This window comes from Phragmites australis, chromosome 1 (assembly GCF_958298935.1).
Source record: "Phragmites australis chromosome 1, lpPhrAust1.1, whole genome shotgun sequence".
In the NCBI taxonomy this organism is placed as follows: domain Eukaryota; kingdom Viridiplantae; phylum Streptophyta; class Magnoliopsida; order Poales; family Poaceae; genus Phragmites; species Phragmites australis.
In genome coordinates this window covers 3492245-3518441 of record NC_084921.1, presented here as the reverse complement: position 1 = coordinate 3518441, position 26197 = coordinate 3492245, and the positions used below count along the sequence as shown (strand labels likewise).

Sequence of the window (26197 nt, the reverse complement as noted above, 5' to 3'; positions counted from 1 at the left end):
TGTTAGTCACAATGATATGATTATCATTAATCACTGAAATACTTACCACTTACCTAGTGGCCTAGATGCTACACCAGTGTAATGGAGAAAACCTCTAGGGGATCCCCCTCTCACTCCCTTTGAGGGCTTATTTATAGAGAGAAGAGGTATGAGAAATTACCAGTATATCCCTAACATATTATGTTACAATCATGTGCATAGAAGGGTATTTTGGGCATTCCACCCCTTTACATACCACGTGGTGGCTGAGATATTATGATAGCTATAATAATATCATAGTACATCATCTAAATATCTCCAGACTAGGACATTCCCCCAACAGAGATGTGATGGATCATCTGATTCTAACTCAGAACCTAAACCACTTGTTTGGTTTGAGGAATAGGAAGTTGATCCATCATCACCTCATCCCTCACAACCACTTCAGCATTATTTGCACGAGGGATGATTCATCATACCAAATGCCCCCTTAATGATATAATCAACAAAATTTAGAGATTAGATTGACTTATTTTTACTTATGAATTGTAAACGTAGAATGTTAAGACATAAAGAGGAATGGAGACATTGCATCATTTTTTCAGAAACATAAAGCAAAGGAAAATAAGATAACTTGAACTCTAACTTGATAAAATTATTGATGATATGAGAAAATAGGATAGATACAGAGGTCTAAAGAATCTTGTTGAGCTCTCTATTAGATTTGTTGAAACAAATAATTGTGACTTTTATGGCCACTAGAAAACGTAAATTAGAGTCTTGTGTAGTATTGTAATCTTCTATTTATGTAAGACTTATTTCATATTTGAACTATTAATGTTGTGATTTTGCAAATTTCAAACTTATTTTTTGAATTTACAATATTATTAGTTTTTATATATTTTTTATTATACTCTTGGTAAATTTTACACTCGTATATTGAATTTACAGTGTTATAAAAATCTGGAGTGCAGAATAGGTACACCCAACGAAGAAATCCTAGCTACGCAAGTTACACTTCGTTAGAATGAATGCACTGACTAGATACTTACACACGACTCCAAGGGTGTTAGAGACCTGTGCATCATGTTTACTGATTGGCGGTGCATGTCCATCATGGTCGTGCAAGTTGACAGTTTCTTAACGAAAACTTCAGTCCAGTCACCTCGCATGCTTGTGTAGCTGCAGCCGTTCACTTCCCCTCGCCTTATCTCCTACAACCTCGGAGGGGACAGAGAAAGAGAGAGAATGCAACGCGTGTGATTCGTGAGAATAGGGAGCAAAGTGGAGCGAGGATTAGGGCGGCGGATTAGCAGAGCCGGGCGAGGGCGAGCGAGCGAGAGAGAGAGTGTGTGTGCATTCGATCCACGCACACTGCCCCTAGCTAGCTCTTCCTCTCTAGATCTCCCGCTCCCGAGTCTCCCGGGCCTGGCACCGCTCACCACCACACCACTCGCACGCACACTCTTCTCGGCTCCCGCGCACCTATATATACCCCCGCTCATGCACTCCCCAGAGTCACAGGTTCTCGATTTGGTAGCCTGCAAGAACCGTGCTGCGCCCGCATTGATTCCTCGCTCCTACCTAACTCGTGGCACCTGCAGGGAATCGCCATCTCTTGGTCCTTTGCGAGATCGGTGGTCGTCGAATTGCGTCTTCCTGCAACGCGCATGTGCTCTTCTGCTGGGTTTGTTGCTCCCCGTCTTTGAGCAGTTGTTGGACTCTGTTTCTGTTCTTGTTTTCATATCTCCTTCGATGCATTTCTCCTTCTTGATCTCTTAGAGGTATCTCGTCTGTCCATACCAGCCGCAAGTTAGTCTTGCCATCAGTATCTTGATGCTGAATTCTGCTTGTCCCTACCCCATTTCTTTGATTTGATCACACATAGACATCGAAGAATAGATCACGCATCGGTCATCTTTGATCCTTGTCATGTCGTTCGTTTCTTCACTCTCTTAGTTCATGACACAGGAAACACCACACGTATCGGGCTCCATTTGTTGAATTCATTTCTCATTCCGTGACGGACATCGTCACCAAAGAACCTTCATTTTCGGTCGATTTGATGCAAAGAAATGGTGCAAGAACAGAGCAGCAGCCATCACCAGCAGCTGCCTAAGTACGGCAGCGGCACCGGCGCGGCCACCGGCGTGGCTCGAGCGTCGAAGAAGAACAAGCCCAAGAAGATCCCGCAGAGAGGCCTCGGCGTGGCGCAACTGGAGAAGCTCCGGATCGAGGAGCAGAAGAAGATGGAGGGAGCCGCCGTGTCGGGGACCGCGCATGCGGCGCACTCGCACGCCCTCAGCGGCGGCGGCCTTGGCCACCTCCTCCCGCTGCGCCCTCCGCCACCGCCGGTCCCGCTGAGCGCACTGCCGATTCCGGCCGCAGACGGCGGCGTGCACTGCGGCTTCCTGCCGGTGCTCTGGGACCCGGCGGACCCCATGAAACACCCGCACAAGAGAAGCCTGTGTCAGCAGCATCCACTTCCAGTGGTACGTGTCTTCTTCTGTTCTTCATCAGACGCCCATGCATACATGCTGGCTAGATTCAGACCTCAGTGCCATGGAAATCTTTTACTGGCCAGGTGAGCACGGGCTTGTCTCTGACGGCATCGTCGAGCCACCCAAAGGAGCCCCCTTCAAACCAAATGTACAGCAGCAGCGGTAGCAGGAGTAGCGCGGCAACGCCGGCGCCGGCTCCGGCCGAGGAGGACAGGGTATGCATGTCGTTGAGGCTTCAGTGAGGACTACTGTGCAGTAAAAAAATTGTGCTTGTGATAGTTGTTAAGTGTGGATTTGGCCAGAGTGTAGGAGGCGGCCAGCGTGGATAGGACTTGGCCCTTCATGTTTGAGGGCATGACGACGGCCGCCTTCCGGACGACGGGCAAAGGCACTCCGGCGGAGCCTATCGCCGCCAGAGCGATGAGAGAGGCCGGGTTTGCTGATGTTTGTCCTGACCAGAGTAGGTTTGAGTTCAGAGCAACGAATTATTTCAGGTAATTTTTCCAATGCTAATTCACTTGTTTCAATGTGGACTTATGGTTTCATCTGAGCTAGATTCTGCATAAAGCAAATTCAAGGTCAAGATAGAACAGTGCACAGGTTCTTGGCTCGTTTCAATTGTTGCATTATTCTCCAGACCAATCAATTTTTCTCGTCTCCAGTAGCAACTAGCAAGTTAAAGTTAAAAGCAGAAAATTGGGGACAAAATATGTTGGAGTTCTTTCTATGCATTTTTCCTGCACTTGATCTCAATACTAGAAAAATTTAGATGCAAATACTCTGAATCTACTTTCATCTTTGCTTTGCAGCACGAAAGCAAATTATTCAGACTGGGCATCAGACTTTGCTCACTACAAGAACAGTAAGGAGAGTGGCTGTGCCGGAGAACCTGCCCTCCTCGCCTTGAGCGCACAGCGTGCACCCCTCATCAAGCAACCTCACGTGATCCCATCACTTCACCTTCCGGAGTACAACGACTTCAGCCTCATGCGGTCTCAGGCCAGTGAAATTCTGTATCACCTTCTGAAACCTGAAACTTGCTGTGACATTGTGAATGGCCTAATCTGATTGCTGAGTTTGAACAGCAGGGGAGCATTTCAGCGTCTTCGTCGCGGCCATTCTACAGCTTCCTGCCGGCCGGTCCAGTTCGCTGCGAGGGACCCCTGAGCGAGTGCAAGGCCGACGTGTCTGACGGCGTCGATCTGGAACTGAAGCTGTGGAAGAGCTGATCACTGGGCTCCTCCGTCTGCTCTCCTTCCTGATAAACATGACACTAAATCTGAAATGGGAAACAGTACCTGTTGTCGAATGTTCAGTTTGTAACCTGTGGCATTCACGATGTATCAAGAGTTGCATTCTGAAGATGTTTTCACTTCCAATAAACATCTGCTGATGGTTACCTTAGCCACCCTACTCGTTTCGATTTCAAGCAGAGTAAATCTTGTGTATGATCGTAGCAAGAAGCATTTATACATGGTCCAGATAAGCTTGTGCCAAATGTAGTAGAGACTCAACAGAAAGGTATCAGATGGGATAGATAGGGTAGTGTTGAACCGGCAGCGGTTTCAATAAGGAAAAGAGAGCATGTGCAGGATGGGGTCTGTTCTGCACAGATTGTAGATGTTCTGGTTTTTCTTTCAGACATTTGTGGATGTAGTGTAATGTGTAGTGGCTTTACAATATTCCCATCTTTATTTGACATTATTGATTTTTTTCACTGTTTCAAGATGTACTTTTGACCATAGTCATAGGGGTTGAGGTGGAGCTGTGTTCTGCGATCCTAGAACATCGCTCTAAATCGAGGGTCGAAATCAAACGGAGTCAACATCCCAAATACCGAATTCATGCCTGCAACTCGCATCGCCTTGCATGTTAATCATCGGATTCACGCAGCATGAATCTTAACATTGGTCGATTCACAGGCTAAGTTCAAGTGCTTGATATATAGGTTTTCCCCATTCTTTCACCCTCAAGTCTCAAGCCCAATCCATTGGAAATTAGATTGATTGGTTTAAAAGTCTGTTTGTTTTAGCTTTAGATCATAAAAATATGTAAAAGTTTTTTTCCATCAGATTGTAAATAGTGGGATTTTATAGCGCAACTTGACTTGTGAATTATAAGAATAAGCTTTTATATTATAAATATTTGTTTTTTACTTTTGCTTTTGAAGCTAGAATCTATAATAGAATGAAAAACCAAACAAGGCCTAAGACAAGAACCAGTCCAACTATTTTCTGTAATTTAAACTTGTGATATTTTCTATGTGAGGTCCACCGTGACATACAAGAACTTAGAATTTCATCTTGATTCCTTAGAGAGAAAAGATCAAGTTCACTTTGAAGTTTTGTCACATCAAATTCAAACCTTGTATAATCGTTTCATTCACGAATACTTTACGTTTTAGATAAGATATAATTTTTAATACATAACTTTAACCTTTTTTTACTTTATAATATATTTATGAAATCCAAAAAAATAATAATACTACAAAAGTATTTTCAAGATTAAACTATATACATTGTTTTTTATGTCTCCAAACCAAATATTTAAAAACTATTTATGTCAAAGTTTAGACAGTCAAATTATATCTTATCCAAAAACATGTATCTGGCTGGAGGGAGTAGCAAATGGCACATGAATCAACGGACGGCATTTTTTTTTTTTGATAGGGATCGATGGACATGTGACACATGGAAATGAAATGGGAAAACACGTAAAAAAAAGAAGGAAAAGAAGAAGAACGATGGAAGAAAAACACGTAAAAAAATACCCCTCCATCCGCAGCCCACTCCCCTCGAGCCCTAACCCACCCATCCTCCGTTCCTCTTGCGCCTCCCACCCGCGGCGGCGCGGCGAAGCCACCGACGCCGCTTGCCTTCTTCCCCCCGCCCGCCTGCAGCCCGCTTGTCTCGACGGAAGGCTCGCGCCGTCCTTCCGCGACCCTTCTCCGCCGAACACGCTCTCCTCTGGTCGCGCCGCCTTCCAACGAAGGGAGCACTCCCAGGGGCTTCCGCACGCGTCGCCCATCCAACCGGCCGGCGCTCTCGTCTCGGCTCCTGCCTTCCGCACGCGTCGCCCATCGCAACAGTACGTCAGCGCTCCCCTTCTAACCCCCCCCCCCCCACCTTGATGCTGATCGAGAGAGGCTGCGTTTCTGATGGTTTTCTCCCTAGCCGTCGCTTCGCTCGTGGTGGTAGATCTGCCACACGGGTGGGGGTGCTGTTGCTCCTCCGGCCATCTCTGGCGGCCGCCAGAGCTCGCCGGGTGGTAGATCCGCCCCTGGGTTCAACTGAACGCCCACGCTTTTTTTTTTCTTTTGATAGAAGTTTATTATCTCAAGACATTATGTGTGGCTACTGAAGAAATGAATTACCTGCATCTTAGCAAAAAAAAACAAAACAAAATACAAAATAGTAACTATTGGTGAGAGAGGGGAGACAATAACAAAGATATAACGAGTCATGGTCACTAGAGAGCATTGCATTTTCACTAACGCTGTGCCTGGCTTCAATCACCAGTAAACTGATGGTGTCCATTATTGCAAATCAGCGGGTATACAGTTGAACTTAGGTTATTTTGGTAAATATATGGCCTAGCATGCCCAGTTGTCCACTGTGCCAGTGTTAGCCAAAGGTATCATCGGCGTACAATGTATGTTACCAAAGGCATAGAATTAAACTTAGGTTATTTTGGTAAGTATAGGCATGATATGTCCAGTTGTCCACTGTGGTGGTGTAGCCGAAGTTATCAGCAGAATACAATGTACATTACCAAAGGCATATAATCAAACTTAGGTTATTTTGGTAACTATACGGCATAGCGTGTCCAGTTGTTTACTGTGGCGGTGTAGTCAAAGGTATCATCAGCGTACAATGTACCTTACCAAAGGTTATCAAACTAAGTTACACTTATTCTCAGTGAACATAAAATGGTACTCGCAGGGAAAAGCAAACTCAACTTGTTCTCGGCTGCTCCCTCGTTCAGGTAGGTAGGGCCTCCAGGAGAACTGAATCCATAGAGGCAGGTGTTTAATTTTTTTGTAAAGTTCAGGAGGCTCTGCCCCCAATTTCATTAAGGAAACTGATGCTCTTATACAGACTTAAAAAAATGAGTTGCGATAGAGAAAAAACTATTGCTTCTTGACGCAAATCAGACGACCAGAACTAACTAGTAATCTGCTGCAAAGGAAGGCCTTAATTCTTATGTTTGTACTTATCCACAGTTCCAGTTTCCCGCCCTGCATGAATTGCTAGTAGCCATAGTCCCCTTGTCCTTGTATGGAATGCAATTGCCATCTGTTGCTTTAATGACCAGGTGCTTATTCTAATGCTGTGCAGGTCATTGTTTCTGGAGCTAGAGGGCAAATTTGCCTTTGTCGCTATCGAGTTATCCTCGAGTTTTCTATGATTGACAGGAGCAGATTTTATTCAACTAGTGGGTCTGCCCATTGATGGAAGACCGCCAAGTTTTAGTTCAGCCAGAGCAGAACTTTGTACCTGGTGAGCAGACCCTTGTCATTGGTCAAGAGTTTGCGGATGTTGACACATGCCGGAGGGCTGTTAAGGACATGGCCATTGCTTTGCATTATGAGCTACGTGTTGTGAAATCTGATCGTAGCCGATTCATAGCAAAGTGCTCAAGAGAAGGCTGCCCGTGGCGTGTGCACATTGCCAAGTGCCCTGGTGTTCCTACTTTCACTGTCCGGACTTTGCACGGGGAGCACACTTGTGAGGGTGTTCGAGACTTGCATCATCAGCAGGCTACTGTTGGTTGGGTGGCTAGGTCCGTTGAGGCAAGGCTCAGGGATAACCCACAGATTAAGCCAAAGGAGATATTGCAGGATATTCGGGAGCAGCATGGGGTTGCTGTTTCTTATATGCAGGCATGGCGTGGAAAGGAGAGAAGCATGGCTGCTGTTCATGGTACACTTGAGGATGGATACCGCTTTCTTCCTGCATATTGTGAGCAGATTGGGAAGATGAATCCTGGTAGCGTTGCAACATATAGAGGGATTGGACCAGAGAATTCCTTCCAGCGGCTGTTTGTCTCATTTCGTGCATCCATTTATGGTTTCTTAAATGGGTGCAGGCCTCTGTTGGAAATTGACAAGGCTGACCTGAAGGGAAAATACCTTGGGGCATTGCTATGTGCTTCAGCTGTTGATGCTGATCACATGATGTTCCCTCTAGCATTTGGTGTTGTTGATTCTGAGAGTGACGAAAACTGGATGTGGTTTGTATCAGAACTGAGGAAGATGCTCGGAGTAAACACAGATAAGATGCCCATCTTGACAATACTATCTGAGAGGAAACCGCAAGTGGTTGAAGCTGTTGAAGTCAACTTCCCCACAGCTTTTCATGGGTTTTGCTTGAGATATGTGACTGGGAATTTTCGTGATGAGTTCAAGAATCCTAAACTCCTCAATCTTTTCTGGAGTGCTGTTTATGCTCTCACAGCAACGGAATTTGATTCAAAGGTAAATGAAATGATGCAAGTACAAGATGTCAGGCCATGGTTAGAGCGTTTTCCACCAAACCTCTGGGCAGTTGCTTTCTTTGAGGGTATCCGATATGGCCATTTTAGTCTTGGAATAACCGAGATATTATATAATTTGTCACTTGAGTGTCATGAGCTTCCCATTGTGCAAACTATAGAGCACATCAAGCACCAACTGACCTGCTGGTTTGCTGAACGTCGCAACTTGGCACAATCATACAACTCAGTTCTTGTTCCATCAGCTGAGAAACTTATTTCAGAAGCTATCTCTGACTCAGGATGTTATCAAGTCCTTCGAGCAAACAAGGTGGAGTTTGAGATTGTGTCATCAGAGCGAACAAACATTGTGGACACTCAAGCTAGGTTATGCTCATGCCGTCGATGGCAAATTTACGGCATTCCATGTGCACATGCCGTTGCTGCACTGCTTTCATGTGGTGAAGATCCCCGCCTATACGCTCATGAATGCTTCAGTGTAATGAAGTATCAGGAAACCTACTCCCAGTCAATCTATCCAATTCCAGACAGGAGCCACTGGAACAATTCATCTTTGGGGTTACAAGGCGTAGGCAGCAAAGCAGATGTGATGCTTAGCCCACCCAAGATACGGAGGCCTCCTGGCCGTCCCAAAATGAAGATTCTTAAGATGGAGAGCTTGAAACGGCCAAAACGGATCGTTCAATGTGGTCGATGTCATCTTCTTGGACATTCTCAAAAGAAGTGCTCATTGCGAAGCTGACACTTCTTCGTTTATGTACTTTAAACTTGTTTTATTGCTAAAATAGGGAAGTTCATATATGTTTGTGTCTGTCCATGTTATTATCTTGTGCAGTTAGTCCTAATATGTTTCTTATGCTGTGCATACTTCTGTGTAGCTCTCTGTACAGTTGCCCCGTGTAGGAGCTTCAGTGGGTTACAAGATAGTTGTGTCCGATTGCCAGAAACCAGACTTCTCGGGTTAGTTGCTAGGAATAGGATAGGATTCAGAACCCTGGCTGCCAGTGCTTCTTAATACAATAAGACAGTCCTGCCCGTTCGAGCAAAAAAAAGGGGGTGCTTCATGTGTCTATGCTCAGAATGCCACGCTTTCACCTGCGAGGAGGCTTCCCTGTCCTTTTGAGCTGCAAAATTGTCCTTTTGAGCCTTATGGGCACGAACAGGAGTGGTGACATTCAATGTGGCACTGAAGAGTGGAAATCTAAGAATGCAACTGTTGCTAGTGTGATGAAGGTCCCGTTTGGATATGTTTTTTTTGGCTTTTTTTTTTAAAAAAAAACCTGAAGCCATTAAAGGACTGGTTTTTCACGGTTTTTGATTGATGAAAAAGCGACTGTGATTAAAATAAATTAAAAGTTGAAAAATAGACGGTGAGTAGTTTTTTTACTTTCAGTATGCTGAAAAGTTAAAAATGTGTTGTAAAAACTAATAACGTAGACAGAAACTCTAAAATTACGTACTATCCAAACAGGGCCGAAGTACGTGGAGATATTGGAGGCTTTCTAGGTACAGCGTGGTTACATAAACTTGAGAAGCATCTCAGAGTCTGGACAGACAAATCACAAGAGTCAAAACTACAAGAAGATCATACTGAACACTCGTGGTCGCCCGAAGAATCTGGTGTGGAGAAGCATGAGCCTATGACCAGCCGAAGATGTAGTCAAGGATGTAGACGATGACAAGCGAGAGCGGGTAGAGCATGTAGGCGACGAGGCAGGTCCAGAGCGGGAACGTGGTCCGGAAGCTGGTGAAGAGGCACATGACGACGCAGACGAGCAGGATGATGAGCACCTCCGACGAGAAGTCCCACGTCAGGTTCCTTGTGTAGATGAGCGCCAGGAACACGCCCAGGCACAGCGTGTTGTTCATCGTCACGCCACCATAAACCTGCAGGCGAAGGCCAAGCTTTGGATGCTGAAGAGGGGAGACCTCTGTGTCTGGTAGTGGTGTACGTACCTCGGAGAATGTGAGGGAGGAGGTCCTCTGCTTCTTCCTGCTGGCGAAGATGATGGCGGAGACGGCCTCGCTGGAGTTGGTCGCCAGCGGGAGGGCGATGAACGAGATGAAGAAGGGCGGTATGTGGGTGGCGTTGGAGAAGTTGTGGACGGCGTCGACGAGCGGGTCGGCGAACGCGGCGGCGATGGCGGTGCCCAGGAGCAGGAGCCCCACGGCCTTGGTGATGCACCAGCCCGGGTTCTCCACGCTCTCCACGGCCTCGTCGGACTGGTCAACCAGCTGGTCGTGCTCCTGCCTCGTCCTCTGCACAATCCAGGTGATCCGCGTCAAGTGTTTGCCTTGCACAGCTCTACAGGAGATGGAGGCTCCAGAGAGAGCAGATTACCGCATGGTAGTCGTTGATGAACTTGTTGGAGAAGGCGCCGCTGGCCGGCATGCTGCGCTTGGCCTCGTTGAGCCATTTCTTCATCCCCTGCACGAACTCCTCCTCCTCCACGGTGTCGTTGTGGGACGTGTCAAAGTCGTCCATGATCTTGACGACGGCGTCTTGCTTGTCAAATTCAACCTCCTCAAAGTTGATCCCGACGATGAGCGCGTGCAACTCGGCCCGGGATAGAGCACCGCTCTCGTCCATGTCGATCTTGCGGAACAGCCTGCGTGTCAGCACAAGACAAGGTTCGTGACATCTCCATGGAATAACTCTCTTAGCGTATCAAGAACCAACAGGATGTTCAAAGCACCGCACTTTCTTATGACGATTTCATTGGGTGTGCCGTCCTCGTTGAGCAGCCGACCGAGAGCTTGCCTTTGGGCGTGCTTCAGGATCCCAGAGATCACATGCTTGTGTTTCGCGTACGCGAGTTTCCTCCTCTGAATCCATGGCTGGAAAACCTGATGCAAGATGTAGAATCCAATTTCACTGTCAAAGTTGATTCTTGTTACTGTTCCTGGAGGCTGAAGTGCCTGAACGTATTCCTGATTTATTTACCTGATACAGGCAGTAGGAAAGCACGAGCAAGAATGATACGATAAGGGCCAGCAAGACAGCTAGGCGCTGCCCATGGTGGGTCTTCAACATCTTCGGGAACTGAGCGATGATGAAAGGAATAACAGATATCCCCATGATCCGTGCTGCATAGCTGGTCTGCACATCAGTTGAAATGCCAGTGCCTGCCACAAATTTATCAGTTAGTACAACGGAGCGCAAACTAAACCCATTTGTTCGGAATTGCCAGCTTTAGTTTGATAGTGATCAAGTGTTTGAATAATTCTGCCTAGTAGGTAAATTGGTATGATTGTATCAAACAATACTACTACATTTCCCCCTTTTTCAATATGAACAGCTGTAACTTCTGTGCTTCACTTCAGAATTGCAGGATAATCAAGCATCAGATTGTCTCCATTAGCAGCACTTTACACAAGAGAAAGTAACGTACCAGTCAAGCTGAAGCCCTTGGTGTCCTGTAAATCAACCGCAACACGGTTTGGCCCAAGGTCACACTTGCCGACAATGACACAGGTTCCCCAAAGCAGGGTGAGGAGGAAGACGGTGGAACCAGCAAGCAGCCCCATTCCAATCAGGACCTGACTTTGCGCGGTCTCTCTGCTCCCGGAAAGGCCGGATACTGTAATGTGGTGATTGTGGTCAATAAACAGATCAGATTTCTTCTTTTTAAGGCTAAACAGATCAGAATTCTAGTTGGACATGCAAGCACAGAGATGAATATTCAGTAAAACGAACCTAGTTTCATGATTCTCGTATATGGACAAGAAGAAAAATGTTTTGATCAAGTGCCAACAAAATCAAATTTTACGTCATACTAACAGATATCTGTGTTCTTGCCCTTGTACCAAAGAAACAAGAACATGGAATTTACAAACAAGTTCTTATACTGAATTGAATTTTTAAAGTGGTTGCTAGGAGGACCGAACCATTTTGTTAAGAGAGTAGGATAAAAACAAATATAGCGAGGTTGTAAGTTACTGTGTTGTTCAGACCAGAAGAGTGATCTGATCAGATGTAGTAGTTGTATAATACAGAAGGGTGCTCTGTGTGTTTAAGTCCCTGTGTAAGTCCCTGTGGGCCAGTACCACATCAGTACACTCTGGTATCCAGATCTCACCGACATCAATTTAGTTGATGCGGCAACCTTATTGTGTTGTGAAAATTAAGCATTGCAAGTCGATTTGCAATATCAGAATCTGCATTCAACCCCTTGTACTCATGTACAGAAACTCAGTATTACTCCTACTAATACATGAACTTCGCTAGAGGTTACACGGCATTAGATGGGCTTTGTCTATGATCTGGGAAAAACTTCGAATCTCTGTATAAATGATAATGAGATCGGCTTATACTAAGAATTGTCCATCGGAACTTACCAGTTCACAAATAATAAAAAGGTCAATTATGCAAGACAAAGGGAAAAGAAAACTGAAAGGAAAAAGTTGAAAGTCAAAAACCAGCGACAAGCATCGGTGGAACTCTAGAAAGCTAAAAGACTGAAACATTCAGAGAAAAAGTAGAGTTCAACTGCACAGCAAACCGAAGAATAAAGAATAACAAGAGGCTTAAAAAAACATACTTTAGAGCAGCTTATACTCTGATCCAGTCACAAACAAAACTAGAGACTTCAGATCTGAAAGAAACAACGAATCAAAAAGCGAACTTCATTAACTAGATCACTTTTACACTGTTAATCCCAAGAGAAAAAATCGTTTATCAGAAGAAAAAAAAGAGATCTTGTCTCTCCTGAAGTGAGAAACAAGCAAGCTTTGTTAAGTCCTGACCCTCGAACCATGAACCAGGCAGGCTATCGAGTAGGCAACCGAGTGCTTGGCAATTCATCAAAGCCCAAAAATGAGTTAAGGAAGCAAGCAAAGATGAGGTGAACGAACCGAGAACGAGGAGCGCGTCGGGGAGCGCGCCGAGGATGGGGAGGAGGAGGCCGCCGATGAGGCCGGGCCCCATGATCTCGAGCAGCAGCTCGCTCCCCGCCGACAGGTTCGTGGCCGCCTTGTACATGAGGAACCCGTACACGAGCACCAGGAAGAGGTTCCCGAGCACGGTGGTAGTGCAGGGAAGGAAGCCGTACGACTGCTCGCACTTCTCCTCGGCCCCTGCGGCCGGCGCGGAGAGGCGGATCACGGAGAAGTGGGGCGCGGACGGGGAGCCGTCGGAGATGAGGCGGCCGTAGGCGGCCGCGGCCAGTAGGGAGAGGAGGAGCGGAACCAGAGGGAAGGCGCGGCGATGCTGCCGGCGAGTCGCCATTGCCGGCGAGGTGTGGTGGTGAGCTCTGGTTCGCTTCTTGGTGGGTGGGAAGTGCCGGTGCGCGTATCTTTATATCCCGCGTCCCGCAGGATCTTCTGCATCAGCTAAAAATGTTGCCTTTTTTTGAATTTCTTTTCTCCAATTCTGGGGGTCAAGAATGGCACGCGAGGCGTATCATTCTTTACGTGGCGTGCTGCACTTACCGTACACTTTCAACGTGGCACTTTCATTGGATTCCTCCACTGTGGATTGGTTTGCTGAGTCCACTAGGATCCGCAGATAAGTTTGGAAATACGTTGGAGGGTCTATTTTTTCATAACAGAAGATTTATTAATTTTTGTTGTTACATCAAAGATGATTCAATCGTAAAATATAATGTTTTTGGCTTTTATATAGTTAAGATGCATTCAACCAATAAGAAAAAATAGAAAAAATGACAAACCACACGACCGTGAAAATATGTTGGCGGCTCTATCTGGGTGTGTTCTATTTTGATTTTGATTTTTTATGTTCTATTCGTGGTTTAATTCCTCGGAAATTATTGGTTGGGTTTAGTTTCTCTTAATAAGTGTTGGAAATCCGTAAAAATTAGATACAGAAGTTTTTTAAAACAAAAAAAAAATCAAAGAATTAGGAGAGTCAGGAACGGCAGGACTTTTGCCGAGGAAAAAAATTCATGTTCAAACCCATTGCAGTATATATTGAAAAAAATATTAACATAAACTCATTGCAGTATATATTGAAAAAATTCACATGCGATATGTCAAAAAAAAAAAACTGGACATAAATCAAAGCTGAAAACGGCAACAGCAACACGTACAGACTGCGTACAGAGCGTCAAGTCGGCTAATTTTTTAAAAAATATACATTATTATTTTATTAGAAAATTACAAAAATAATACCAAAAAAATATTATTTTAAAAAAGTTCCATGTCGGCGACATTCATGCAACGTGATATTGTCATGTCCACCTCTCCCTGTCACTGCTCTGATCCGGATAGGTACAAGTCGATCGACCGGCCAACGGTGCATCGTACCCTGCTTGCCAAATCGGCCCACCTGCGTACGGCTCAATGACCCAGGACCCAGGTGGATTAATAGTCTGAGGCTTGCATTTGAGATCGTTAGGCTGTTTGGTACGGATCTAATTATTTTAAAGTGATTCTACGGAGGAGAAAATAATTTTATGGTTAGAAGTGATTTTCAATATTTTTTAAGATAAACTTTATAAAAAAGTAATTATATAGGGAAAGTGAATTAAGTAGAAGTTGAGTTTTTCGGTTCATAGTATTTAATTTATTTTTTAATTTTAGAAAATTATTCTCACGAAATTATTTTAAAAACTAAAAACTATAAAATATTATTTGATAGAGCTCCTATTAATTCAACTCTAAAAACTGATATGAAGATATGTCAAATCGTCTTTTATCTTAAGCTCTCATCTTCAATTCTATAAATTTCTACAACCAATAAAATTCTATTTTAGAAATTTATAAGCTAAAACTCTACACAATAGACCGTTAGACGGATGGGCCTGTGCAAAAACTCACACGCTTTCGAAGCAACAAACCTGTCGCTCTCAGCTTTTAATTATATAAAAGAGAAGGCACATCCAGAAAAAAAAGGGGCTCGGATTAAATTAAGGCTAATCAGTGTTGGATCCGCGGAGTGGCCGCGTTGCACGAATCCCATGTTATCGTGATGTTCTGTTTTTGGCTGTGCTCACCTTATTATTTTTTATAATATCCATATATAGGTTATAAAATCTAAAAATATCCATAGATCATGTGTGAAAGAATTATCACGATGGCAGACCAACTGGTAGTCCTTCACCTATACAAAGTGATACTGGTATCCATGATGTATGGTTAAATGTTGTTTAAGTTCCTATACGAAGTAGCTAGATGCGAATTAAACGGGTTTATATACGATTTTTTAAGATCTGATCAAGTGACTTCTCAGTTGCAGAACCTAATGGCGTGTTAGCATTTCTCCAAGCGCCTGTATTGTGCATGTCCCTAGGGTAGCGAATTGACACATAAAAAAGAATAAAGCTTATACGTGTCTTTGTACAGTTATAATAACTAGCTAACCTTTGATTTTCTTCTTGTTTAACTGAACCATTTCTGAAAATAGAGTTGCCACTTGCCACAACATGATTGGCAGGACGAAGAAGTGATTCGACGTTAGCGCGTAAAACACAGGCGGCACGGCACGTCAATTCCGATATGCTCACCATAACAATATCTGCAATAATTAAGTGCAGCAGACCATGCAATCTCTCCTACTTAAAAATAATTGTAAAATGTGTCCCGTCCGCTAGAATATTCCTCTATGATTCCTCCGCCGATCGCCTGCTCCTTTGTCCGCTGATGGCTTTCGCGTCCCGCGTCTTCCTCCACCTCCGCCCGATGGTCGTTCCTGATCGGATGCCCATACCCTTCGTCCGCACGCCCGCGCCCTCCTACCCTCGCCCAGTGCCACCGCCGACGCAACCGTTCCCTCCTGCCCTCGCCCATGCGCAGCCGCCCCGGCACAACCGCGCCGCCGCGTACCCCTCCTCCCCCCTCACAATCGCCACCGCGCAATCACGCTCCCGATCCCCATGATCGACGAACTCACACATCACCGGCGGCCTCACGCCAGCCTCCTGCGGCTATCACGCTCCTGGCCCCCACAACCGCGCCGCCATCCGCCGTGACGAGATCCGTCCTTGCCGCTCCACTTCACCACGCGGTCCCGCTCCCACTCACCCTTATCAACCAGCTCCACGTGAAATGGAATGCACCACTGGCGGCCTCACCGACGAGGGCGCCCTCCTGACGACGTTAGGGGTGGGAGCTCCAGCGACGGGAGGTACCAGGCTACCAGCCGATATCTCCATTGTTTCTCGTGCGATCTGTGTTCTCAACCCAGTGGTGCCCCCCGCCCTCCTGACCAAACCTTGGTTGCCGTCCAAATCCCAATTCCCAGCACCACCAGTCGCGTTCTCGCAGGCAACAAGGACGAGGAGTCACCACAACTAACATTGTCTTCCAATCTAATTATGGTCCATCAGAGGGGGCACCAGCAGTAGCGACTGCGGCAGCTGCAGAGGGAGCACCATCGGCGATGTCCGGGGCAGGAAAGGTGGGATTTTGCGCCTGCGTGGGCGGCAGCCGTGCGGCGGTGGCGGGCTGCTAGATGGGGTTGGGCAAGATGGGCTATAAATCGGCGACGGCGGCGCACGCGGAGCTGGGGCGGGACTTGGCGGCGCAGTGGAGGACTGCGCCAAAGGCGAGGACTCCCCATTCGACGCCGTGCTCGCCAGGCTCCAGGCGCAGATCGGCTACGGCTTCCACGACCCGGATCTACTACGTCGTGTGATGATGCACGCTTCCTACTCCCGTGAGAATGGCCGCGCGTTCGCCGTCTTGAGCCTCGCCGCCGACCATGACGCCGCGGCCTCCGCCGTTGCAAGCCACACCCGCGAGGCGGCCTCCGAGTCGGCCTGCACCGCTGCGGGCGCCCAGGTGGGCATCCCAACCATCGCGCGCATCGCAGGTGGGACCAAAGCGTCCGCGGACTCTGTCGTCTTGTGCCCTCCCCACCGCCGTGCTCGACGGGCTCCTCGTGGCCGCCATCGAGCACCTCGAGTGGGAGCCTGCCTCGGCCGCCGTTGAAGGTGCTCACTCACCATGGCCTACATCGAGCACGAGCATTGAAGGTGAGTAAGCGCGCACACAAACACACTTGCATCCACACTTCCATAATGTAGAGGTTCTTGCACCGGTTGATTATTTTGTCACAAATCGATTAAGTTGCCAGTGAAATAATATGAGTCTATACTCTGTACCTCTTTCTGTCTTGCAAGTTGCAACTGAATGTTTCATGCTAGCAGAGAGCAACTGATCATCAGGTAAACATGATTGCAGAGAGTTCCAAAAATTGGCCCCGCCGTGAAGAAGATTGTCCTCAGAACACTGAAAATGCTCTTCTGGGGTCTGCTTCTCCAGGGTAATTCTCTCACCAACATGATTCTGTTATAGTTTTTATTCCAATAATCCGTTTCTTGATTGAAACAATTTGTTACTGTCTGTTTTGATGACATGTATAAAGGTGGATATTCTCACGCTCCAGAAGTCCGGATGACCTCTCTTTCGGAGTGGACATGAAGAAGATTAGATGGTGTGGCATCCTACAGGTTCAGTACACCCGACAAAAAGAAGAAAAATTGCCACCTCCTTTTCATCTATCTAGGTAATAACTTGGAATCTTTTCTTTTGCTTCACATTGGCTCATTGGCTCCTTAGAGAATAGCGTTGGTGTACTTTGTGGTTTATATGATAGAGGCATTCACCACAAAGGTACGGCCTACCACGGTGCAGTCTGGTCCTTATGCCATTTTCGACGTGTACCAGAGGCAATGGTACACAAAACCTAATCCTTCCTGATACATGAGTAACACTGTTACTCCATTTCTGAATACCAACAGGTTAGGTGGTCTCATCGTGTATGTCATATACATGATCACAACATGTATATGTCCCGGATTGGAGCTTTCTTTACCACAATGATGGTGTTGTTAATGACGGGAAGCAATTTATGGTATTTGGAACTTGCCCAGGCATACCATCATCATTTTAGTTTTTTGTATCTTTTTGTATTTGATACCATACTTGCTTGTTCCTGCAGGTACAATGTGGTGTGAGGAGCCACCTGGACCAGGCTTGCAATGCAGTTGGATATGTTGATAAGCAGGTTTGGGGGATTAATCATCTCTATACGCAACCGGTTTGAATCCGATCAAAGGTAGAGTTGAAATCTTAGTTGTTTAATCTCAATGCAACATTCTATTAACTAATCTATAGGAATGTCATATGGCTAGAATATTCAGTTTGACAGTTTGTGCACTGCAATTACACTATCAGGATTGCACTTTTAGCTCGCCGAATACAGGTCCTCTGCGAGCAGATGCACCAACATGGTGTCTTGCACCTTTCAAACCAGAAGGCTTATTAAGGTTGGAACCCGTAAAGATGAACTGACTAAAGTTGGATTTATTTTAGATGCTTATTGGTAATGAGTTAAGTATCTGACAATGTTTTTGTTTTTCAGTTCAATATCATCGATTCTATTAGGGACAATCGGAATTCATTATGGCCATATTCTAATCCATTTTGAACTTGATTGGAGCTTTTGTTCTTTGCAAGTAATTCTTAATTTTTTTAACTTCTGATCCTCAACTTACATAGTTTCAGATAGCAATCCGAGATTTGTTCAGGATCAATCAATCAATCCATAGTTTCCTGTCAGATTTTAGTAGTTAATTTTGTTAAATTTTAAAGCACTAGGAGTAGAATCTTTACTGGTTAGTGCTAAACTTTGTTTGGCAGTAGGATAAGTGAATTTCTCTTTACGTGTTATTCCTTTTTTTTATGCCGACGTGTATGCTGGATACACACTTTGAAGCAATGCTGTCTCATCATTATTTCAAAATTCAACTTATTTTGTGTGTTGCGCACCTGGAATAAATCATCAACAATTTCGACCACAGATGAAAGAAAAATTGACAAATGGAAAAACTAACCTGGTATACTTATCCAGTTCATCTTTTTCTAGAAAAAGGCTACTTTGTCGTGACTAATCTATGTTGGTGCACTGAATGTTTGCATTATCCACTGTATCAAAATTTGGATCCCACCCCCAGACCATGGCATGTTGTGGTGAATGTTACCCGAATGTAACTGACTAATATCGATGCCCGGCAAAAATCATATCAGTTTGAACTTGGGTTTCACAGAAATTGTATGTACTGCAGTTTCGTAGTTGCTCAGATTTTCTGATTTTTTTCTATATATAATGCTTAGAGTTATATGACGTTTAAAGAGTAACAATGAACCGCCGTCATCATATCCGAGGCCTCCTTGAGTTCGGCTAACGTCACAAAAGATCGCGAATCTTGAGGCTTGTCAAATTGTGGCGAGGGTTGCAGCTCATTGCCCAAGCAGACGTGGTTTGCCGATCTCAACGGTGAGGCTGCTAGTTAAGGAAAGGCAGTCACGGTTAATGCCGAGGCAAGTCTGTTTCCCTTATCCCGAATTTCTTTTGGCCTTTTTCCTTCTTTTCCCCCTCTGGCTTGCTTTTATCTCATTGCCATGATACCTAAGGCAATTTCTATAATCTCTCTTTAACTGTTTTTCTTTTAAGTCTAAGAATACGGCTCCCAAAAATTATCAATCCAGAAACCGCTGTTGGTAATCGTACCCTACCCCAAAGTCTCATGGTGATATTCCTGCAAGGAAACTAGCACATACAGTACTTGAAGACAGCTTGATAAAGCTGGATAGCATGCCTTGCAAAAATCTTAGAATTATCAGATGGGAACTTGGGACGGCTGCAATACTTTCTGAAAAAGGATTCTCCAGTATCTGAGAATGGTAAGGGGAATGCAACAAATGGTGACAAAAAGTCAGCTGTCAAAGGTCTTGGAAAGCATTTTGAACAGTTAAGGAAGATTAAAAAGAAAGAATGCAATATTGAAGGTTCCAGCTCTGAGAAGGAAGAACCTAACTGTTTGCCGATGAATGGTATGCAAGAATCGGATAAAATAGCAGTTGGTGAAACAAATAAGGAGGCTGATATAAGCAAGCTAATGTCTGAGGATGCTTTCTTTCGCCTGAAGAGTTTGAGAGCTGGCCTTCATGAAAAGGTGATTTAAATTTGCAGGTTCACTCTCTTAGAATTCTCTTTTAAGATGGCTAGAACTATGCTTGTGGTCGGCTTGTAAATTCTCTCTAAAATGCTTGTACGTAAACCTCCTTTTCTATTGCTAATATATAGAACAGTAGGTGCCTCCCCTACTGTAGTATCCTCTACTATAGTTCGTAAAAACAAATATGCAAGTTCACAGGATTATTTTAGAGTTTCTGAACACGATTAATTGATATCTTCTGTTATATAGAGTTTAACTTATGTTTCGATGAACTTTTTCATGCTATTTCACTTTGGATCAACATAGCAAGTAATTTGTTCTAGAAGTGGTAAATTTATATAAGAAGCCTTTACCTACATACTGTCTCACTTAACTCATTGTCTTTCCTCTACAGTTTCCTGACAAAGTTGTAGTCATTTTGTAGAATAATAATCTTTGCATGACTATACATGTGCTACGTCACTTTTGTTTAACAAATTTTTGATACCCGTTGCAACGCACGGGCAGATAACTAGTAGACCTTAAAAAGCTTATGATAAAGTAAATGGTTTTTTTACAATAAACTCTGCGTATAGAAGGTTTCTAGATAAGTTGATGACAGACTTTCAATCTTATAATATGTTAATGATACCATTAGTTTATGATCATAATATTGATCAAGCCTTGTTATATGCATTTAGTAGTTATCGAGCTTGAAAATTATCTTCTATAAAAATAAATTGTTTTGTTATGGTAAGACTAAAGATTGTGGAGATACTCAGAATTTTTGTTGTGATATGGAATAGTATCCTTTCCTTTGCAAAAGGGTTCTCAGATAGGATTTTGGAGAGATGCTTGGCTAGGATAAGATGCTTTTTGTTGTGCTATTTAGTTAAGTGGTCTTTGATAAGGCACCCATATTAGATTCAGAGGCACAAATTATTGAGAGACACATATTAGATTCGCTTCTAATACTAGTTGCAAAATGTGAAAGAGCGTCCCCCGTATAAAGCAGACGTGCCATCGTGGAGAGTCCGTCGTGATGAAAATATTTGTCAGACATAGGTGACGGTTCGGTAATAGAATTTGTGATTCAACTTTTATTAACCACAATCTGGCGTTTGAGATACTATTCATTCCTACTGGTGTGTCGGGCTTTATTAGTAATTTTAGAATAATAAACGGCTATATAGATCATGATATAGAGGCTCTGATAATCTTTATTTCTTCATTAAAAAAAGGTGGGCAATCAATCCTGTCTGTTGACATGATAGGTAAAGGGTGCCCTGTCAAGGGACCCACATTGCCAATTGTCAGCTGATAGTAGATATTTTCAAGACTACAGTCTGACGTAACTAGGGCGGGACTTGTGCGACCAGTCTTTAGTCGCAGAAGAAGACCTTGCGACTATTCAGGTAGATACTCACCTAACCAGTCAAATCGCATTAAATGTCATCTACTCATACCTTTTTTTTTTCCAGGCACCCACTTTCGACGAGCATGGTTGTGGACAAACGAGAAGACGAAGTGACCCATCTCGTAGCATTAAATACTACAAGACGGTCTCACAAGCGAACATGACTGCACGTAGCGGATGTGACAGAGCACGCAGGGTGACCAGGGCAAGATAGACGTGCATATCCACCGTTGTGATGAGTTAGGAATAGCTAGAGTTTGTCAGGAGTAGATCTACCACCTATTTTAGCATGATCTGCTTGTATATACTCATTTTTCCAGGTGAGGACCCAAGTAGCAAGGAGAGGAAAAAACACACCGGAAAGAACATGTAACTAGTTCATCTAATCCATATGAAAATATATAGAATATAGAGCTATTATTCTACAGGTAACTCGAACCTGTATAAATACTTATGTTCTTTTATGTTCTTGAGTTTATTTAATATACATCCATAAGAAACGTGGACTTACAAACGTATCGTCCGATATACCGAATACATCATCAAGAATCATCTCTCGGCAGGCTGGAAAGAACATAAACAAAAAAAGTTTCAACTGCCACAGATGTTTAAACGTCGCTGTAGGAACAATATCAATTGGTGTTTCTGCTTTACTTTGTCGGCAGTGACTTGCGCTGATTCATGCTCCATGGAAGTATGGAACTGTGTCTTTTAATCAACTCGGTTTCTTAACGCGCGTCCTCCGCGAGGCATGCGAACGCCACTGGGCCGGTGAACACGCGGGATTGCCGCGCCATGCGGGCACCACGGGGAAGAGGGGGCGGATGACATGATGACAGGGGGCGGATGGCATGTTGACAACGTTAGATCTGATTAAATTTAGGTAGTATGAGTTTGTTGATGTTTGTTCATGCTCTTGACTAATCCGAGTTAGAGAAGAATGGAATTGCCGTGCTTGTGACTGATTTCAGAAAACAGCACATACCGAAAGTTCCGGTGTGAACAGTTTATACACACCAAACCATTTCTTGCAAAGAGTAAATTTTTGAAGGAAAATAGAGATAAGAGCATCGGATAATCCGGTGATGGCTATGATCACGCCGGAGGTATCACCAGAGCAGTTTTTGCGAAGAGAAAATTTTCGGAGAAAATTTGGAGTTGCACTGACCGGAAGTTCCAGTGTCATCTGGAGTTCAGACCGGAAGTTTTGGTGAGTTGAGTTCTCGACAGAGATGCATACACACACATGATGTTCCAGTGTTCAGACTAGAACATAGACTAAAACATCCGGTGTTCACAAAAATTCTGGGCAAACTTTGAATTGAGTTCTGATTTCAACTGTGGATTTTGTGATGAACTAATATATGATGGAGGTTGGAGAAACATATTTGTTTGTCTTATGGTGTGCAGGCGGTGACAGGGACTGACAGCAGGCGTGGGGGGAGTGGTTGGAAGTGACAGGCCACGTTCCCTCTTAAATACAGTATCGGGTCTCTCACCAGTTGACACCTCACCGCTGAGTCCTTGTGGGGTCCACCGGCAAGGGGCTTCTCAGGTCCTCGAGGAACTCGGGTACTCGGGGACCATTATTCATGGCCCCGAGTGCTCTCTCCCGGAACTGTGTCTTCTCGGGTCCTCGGAGAATTCAGGTACTCGGGAACCACTGTTCATGACCTCGAGCGTCCTCTCCCGGAACTACCTTCTCGGGTCCTCGGGAACTCGGGTACTCGGGGCCCACTGTTCATGACCCCGAGCACCCCTCCGGGAACTGGGTCTTCTCGGACCTCAGGGAGATAGTCCCCGAGGGATAACGTCACGTAGCATTCTGCTATCCTGGCCTCAGGACTCGGGGACTCTGGTTCCCATATCACCGACACACACCCATTTCTTAAGCTACTCTTGATGCAACTGTCTGTTCGAATTACTAAGATGAATTGAAAAGGCAATGATAAGAAGAAAAAGAAAAAGGGGAAACATCTGCACATGCAGTCTATGAGCAGTAAAAACTACCATAACAGGAATACTATACAACAACAGTGTGTCAAACTAGTAAAATGTGCACTCAGCATCCATCCTGTAAGTCAGTAAGCATAATCATCTATCCACTGACTGCTTCAGAACGGGATCTAAGAAAACTAGGACCACATGAAGATTATTTCTTCAGCGGACATCATTTTGCCAGGATATAGTCAGAAGTTGAAATACTATTTAGTATATACATGTTTGAGGGAAAAGAAACATAAGAGAGTAAAATTTTCAGGCTTTCAGTACTAAAATATTTAGCTAACCCCACAGGAACCTACCAAGACTTGCGAATTATCTTTTACTAGGACACCATGGCCATTACGCAACTGTTGCAAACTGTCTAGCATATATGTTTTATGAGTAATTGCAGAATCAGGACATGCTAAACCTGATTGCAAAATTTTGCGCTCAGCAGGCACATTTAACGGAAGTATTACATACTGTCTTCCAAGTACAACACAGATGGAAGTATTCCCTAAACAGAACGTGTAAATGGAGCATAACTTGGCATCATATTAGATCAAAATGAAATGCTTCTGCACACCCCAAAAACAATAGGGAAAATTGCAAAAATCTACCTGCAACTTTAGGGGTTTGTCAAAAAAACATATAACTTGTTTTTTGTCGGTCTACCCCCTGCAACTCTTATATGATGTCAAATACCCCCTAGCACTATTTGACCGCACAATATGGTGCTTGTGTGACTTCCAAAATGGCACGGTGGCTTCAAGAATTAATTTCATAGTCTCCTGAAAAATTAAATTTATCTGTCGCTCCAATTTTGCATGCATATATAGGATGAATAATCAACTGTATATGAATAAGGAACCCGAAAAATGAGATGTTACGTCGGTTTAAATGGTCCCCAAGATGTGGGAAATGACATCTCGAAACCCTAGGAAGTCACATGGGTACCACATGGTGTGGTCAACGGTCATAGGGGGGTATTTGACATCATAGAATAGTTGCGAGTGGGAGACTAGAGAAAAAGAAGTTGTAGGTGGGTTTTTTACAAACTTCCAAAGTTGCAGGTGGGTTTTTGCAATTTTCCCAAAACAATAATATGACACATGACCTCATCAGATGATCAAACAGAAAGACCTAGTTTTGAATAAAATAGACAATTTGCACAAGCACAACTAAATGAACATTAAAAGCACCAGATACCTGCATAGCCAATCGTCTGGGCTGAGTGCAGCCTATAAGCCGACCACCATCAGCCTAACCAGCCTCCTTAAGGTACAGATTCAAGATACAGTCAAGTTAGAAATAAAGCATAGCCAGTAAGACAGCCATGAATTCTATGCAAATTACTGTTTTGAGAGGCTTATAGGCTTCAGAATTTTTACTGTCTCTCTGGCACATTTTTGCTCCCTCTTTTCCACCTTTTGTCTTATCATGCATCTAGGTGACTATACACTAGCGTTCATGTTTACTATAAGATCTAGTCTTTAAGTTGATCTATACACGCAACAGGCATTATTACACCAACGGCACTGACGGTCAGTGGTAAACACCACATAGGGGCCTCAATCATATGTAGAACGGAGAAACCATAACTACATATATAGTTCTCATCCACTCAGAAATACATAACAGACAGCACATGTCAACCCCGCACACAAGATGTTTGGTGGATTCCAAACAAAATCATCATAAATATGGGTTAAGCATACCCTTCGACCTCATCACCATAAGACACCAAAAAAGCTCCAGCGTCAACTAGGATCTAAGATGAACGCTTGTGAGGGGAACTCGACCACGCGCACCAGCTGTTCGACCAAATGCCTATCGATAGAGCGCAGCACACAAAATTTTACACACTGCTGTAGCCACCCCCAAGGCGTTCGATCAAGCACCTGCAAGCACTTACGGACGTACCTGAGGGGTCTGCGTGGACTTGCCACTGCCGTCTCGCCGACTACGATGGTCGTGGCGTGCCGCTCCACCAGGTAGAGGATGGCTTTGCGGTACTTGTACACCGGCAGCCGCTGCCGCTGTCTCTCCAAGCTCGCGTACCCAAACTACCACCAAACGCAACCAAAGAAACGGCACAACACCCAGTCTCAGGTTTTGAAACACCAAGTAGCGAGTGCGAGGACAAGGGGACAATGCTTAGGGTTTGGGAGCGCACCCGGATGAGGCCGAGCTGGTGGAGGAGGGGAGGAATACGACGCCGCCCTCCTCCTCGTCGACGAGCAAGGTAATCGGCTTCTCCGATCCCGACCTCCAGAACCTCGACATGGTCGCCGCCTCTGATGGCCGACGGTGGCGGGGCTGGTGGTTGGAGAAGAGCGCGAGAGCGCCTATCCAGCGGCCGCGCGCTTGGTAGCGTGAAAATGCACGGCCCAGTTGTCCCACCTCGCGGGCCTGGGACGCAGCCCATCTGGGCAGTTTGTTTTTATTTTCTTTATCATTATTATTGTTGCTGCTGCTGCTGCTTCTTTCCTGTTTTATTTATTGTCTTATATCAACTTTTACTATCCAACATGCACTAAAGGATTCATTCAACGATCTGCCAAACCTAATTCAAAAATTTAGAAAATACGGGTGTAGGTGATTTGTTGAAGTACTATGTTTGAATATTGAAAATATCTACTTTATACGCCTCTTATTTTGTTATGTTAATTGTGAATAACATCATGATCCAAATGGTCCATTTACGCTATGTTAAGGGATACATGCAAACACTTGATTCATGCAACGAATAGATCCATTCCCACGACATTCATATGAAATCCTAGGTTCCAAACAAGCATGTAGATTTACATGTTACATATGATTGAGAGGCTATTGTTGATCAATGAACTTCGTTTAAAGAGGAAGTATTAGGTTCACAAGATCATATTGGTAAACATAAACTTAATCCCATCCGTTTAGCG

General features: G+C 44.6%; 3 protein-coding genes and 2 long non-coding RNA genes across 8 annotated transcripts; 3 read left to right on the top strand and 2 right to left on the bottom strand.

The window, feature by feature from the left end:
- Positions 1-1222: 1222 nt before the first annotated feature.
- On the top strand, positions 1223-4087 carry LOC133920179 (protein SPOROCYTELESS). Its single transcript, XM_062364911.1, has 5 exons — positions 1223-2471; positions 2564-2695; positions 2790-2974; positions 3290-3479; positions 3566-4087. The coding sequence occupies exons 1-5, from the start codon at positions 2055-2057 to the stop codon at positions 3707-3709; spliced, it is 1068 nt and encodes a 355-aa protein (XP_062220895.1). The 5' UTR covers positions 1223-2054; the 3' UTR covers positions 3710-4087.
- Positions 4088-5229: 1142 nt separating this feature from the next.
- On the top strand, positions 5230-8772 carry LOC133919839 (uncharacterized). The gene is made up of 2 exons (XM_062364412.1): positions 5230-5567; positions 6818-8772. The coding sequence occupies exon 2, from the start codon at positions 6931-6933 to the stop codon at positions 8713-8715; it is 1785 nt and encodes a 594-aa protein (XP_062220396.1). The 5' UTR covers positions 5230-5567; positions 6818-6930; the 3' UTR covers positions 8716-8772.
- A 557-nt stretch (positions 8773-9329) lies between these two features.
- LOC133919922 (sodium/calcium exchanger NCL1) lies at positions 9330-13265 on the bottom strand. Its single transcript, XM_062364531.1, has 7 exons — positions 12828-13265; positions 11366-11554; positions 10918-11099; positions 10675-10820; positions 10315-10582; positions 9930-10232; positions 9330-9860 (listed from the first exon to the last, which is right to left on the bottom strand). Exons 1-7 carry the CDS (start codon positions 13198-13200, stop codon positions 9612-9614), a joined length of 1710 nt encoding a protein of 569 aa, XP_062220515.1. The 5' UTR covers positions 13201-13265; the 3' UTR covers positions 9330-9611.
- Positions 13266-16852: 3587 nt separating this feature from the next.
- On the top strand, positions 16853-20154 carry LOC133920134 (uncharacterized). The gene is made up of 8 exons (XR_009910010.1): positions 16853-16906; positions 17115-17196; positions 17299-17439; positions 17675-17787; positions 17875-17991; positions 18111-18202; positions 18298-18391; positions 19050-20154. It is a non-coding gene; the product is annotated as an uncharacterized LOC133920134 (long non-coding RNA).
- Positions 20155-23166: 3012 nt separating this feature from the next.
- Positions 23167-25693, bottom strand: LOC133920000 (uncharacterized). 4 transcript variants are annotated; one of them, XR_009910004.1, is made up of 4 exons: positions 25450-25689; positions 25197-25339; positions 24483-24548; positions 23167-23202 (listed from the first exon to the last, which is right to left on the bottom strand). It is a non-coding gene; the product is annotated as an uncharacterized LOC133920000 (long non-coding RNA). The 4 variants fall into 4 exon arrangements; XR_009909996.1 differs by lacking the exon at positions 23167-23202 and having other exon boundaries at positions 23212-24548; positions 25450-25682; XR_009909994.1 differs by lacking the exons at positions 23167-23202; positions 24483-24548 and adding an exon at positions 24854-25103 and having other exon boundaries at positions 25450-25680.
- Between the last annotated feature and the right edge of the window lie 504 nt (positions 25694-26197).

Excerpts from the sequence above, each read along its gene's own strand:
- LOC133919839 (XM_062364412.1), top strand. The coding sequence starts at position 6,931 with ATGGAAGACCGCCAAGTTTTAGTTCAGCCAGAGCAGAACTTTGTACCT.
- LOC133920179 (XM_062364911.1), top strand. The coding sequence starts at position 2,055 with ATGGTGCAAGAACAGAGCAGCAGCCATCACCAGCAGCTGCCTAAGTAC. Across the intron at positions 2,696-2,789 it reads CTCCGGCCGAGGAGGACAGG|GAGGCGGCCAGCGTGGATAG; the intron begins GTATGCATGTCG and ends GCCAGAGTGTAG. Across the intron at positions 2,975-3,289 it reads AGAGCAACGAATTATTTCAG|CACGAAAGCAAATTATTCAG; the intron begins GTAATTTTTCCA and ends TTTGCTTTGCAG.
- LOC133919922 (XM_062364531.1), bottom strand. The coding sequence starts at position 13,200 with ATGGCGACTCGCCGGCAGCATCGCCGCGCCTTCCCTCTGGTTCCGCTC. Across the intron at positions 11,100-11,365 it reads CAAGGGCTTCAGCTTGACTG|GCACTGGCATTTCAACTGAT; the intron begins GTACGTTACTTT and ends AATTTGTGGCAG. Across the intron at positions 9,861-9,929 it reads CCTCCCTCACATTCTCCGAG|GTTTATGGTGGCGTGACGAT; the intron begins GTACGTACACCA and ends CTTCGCCTGCAG.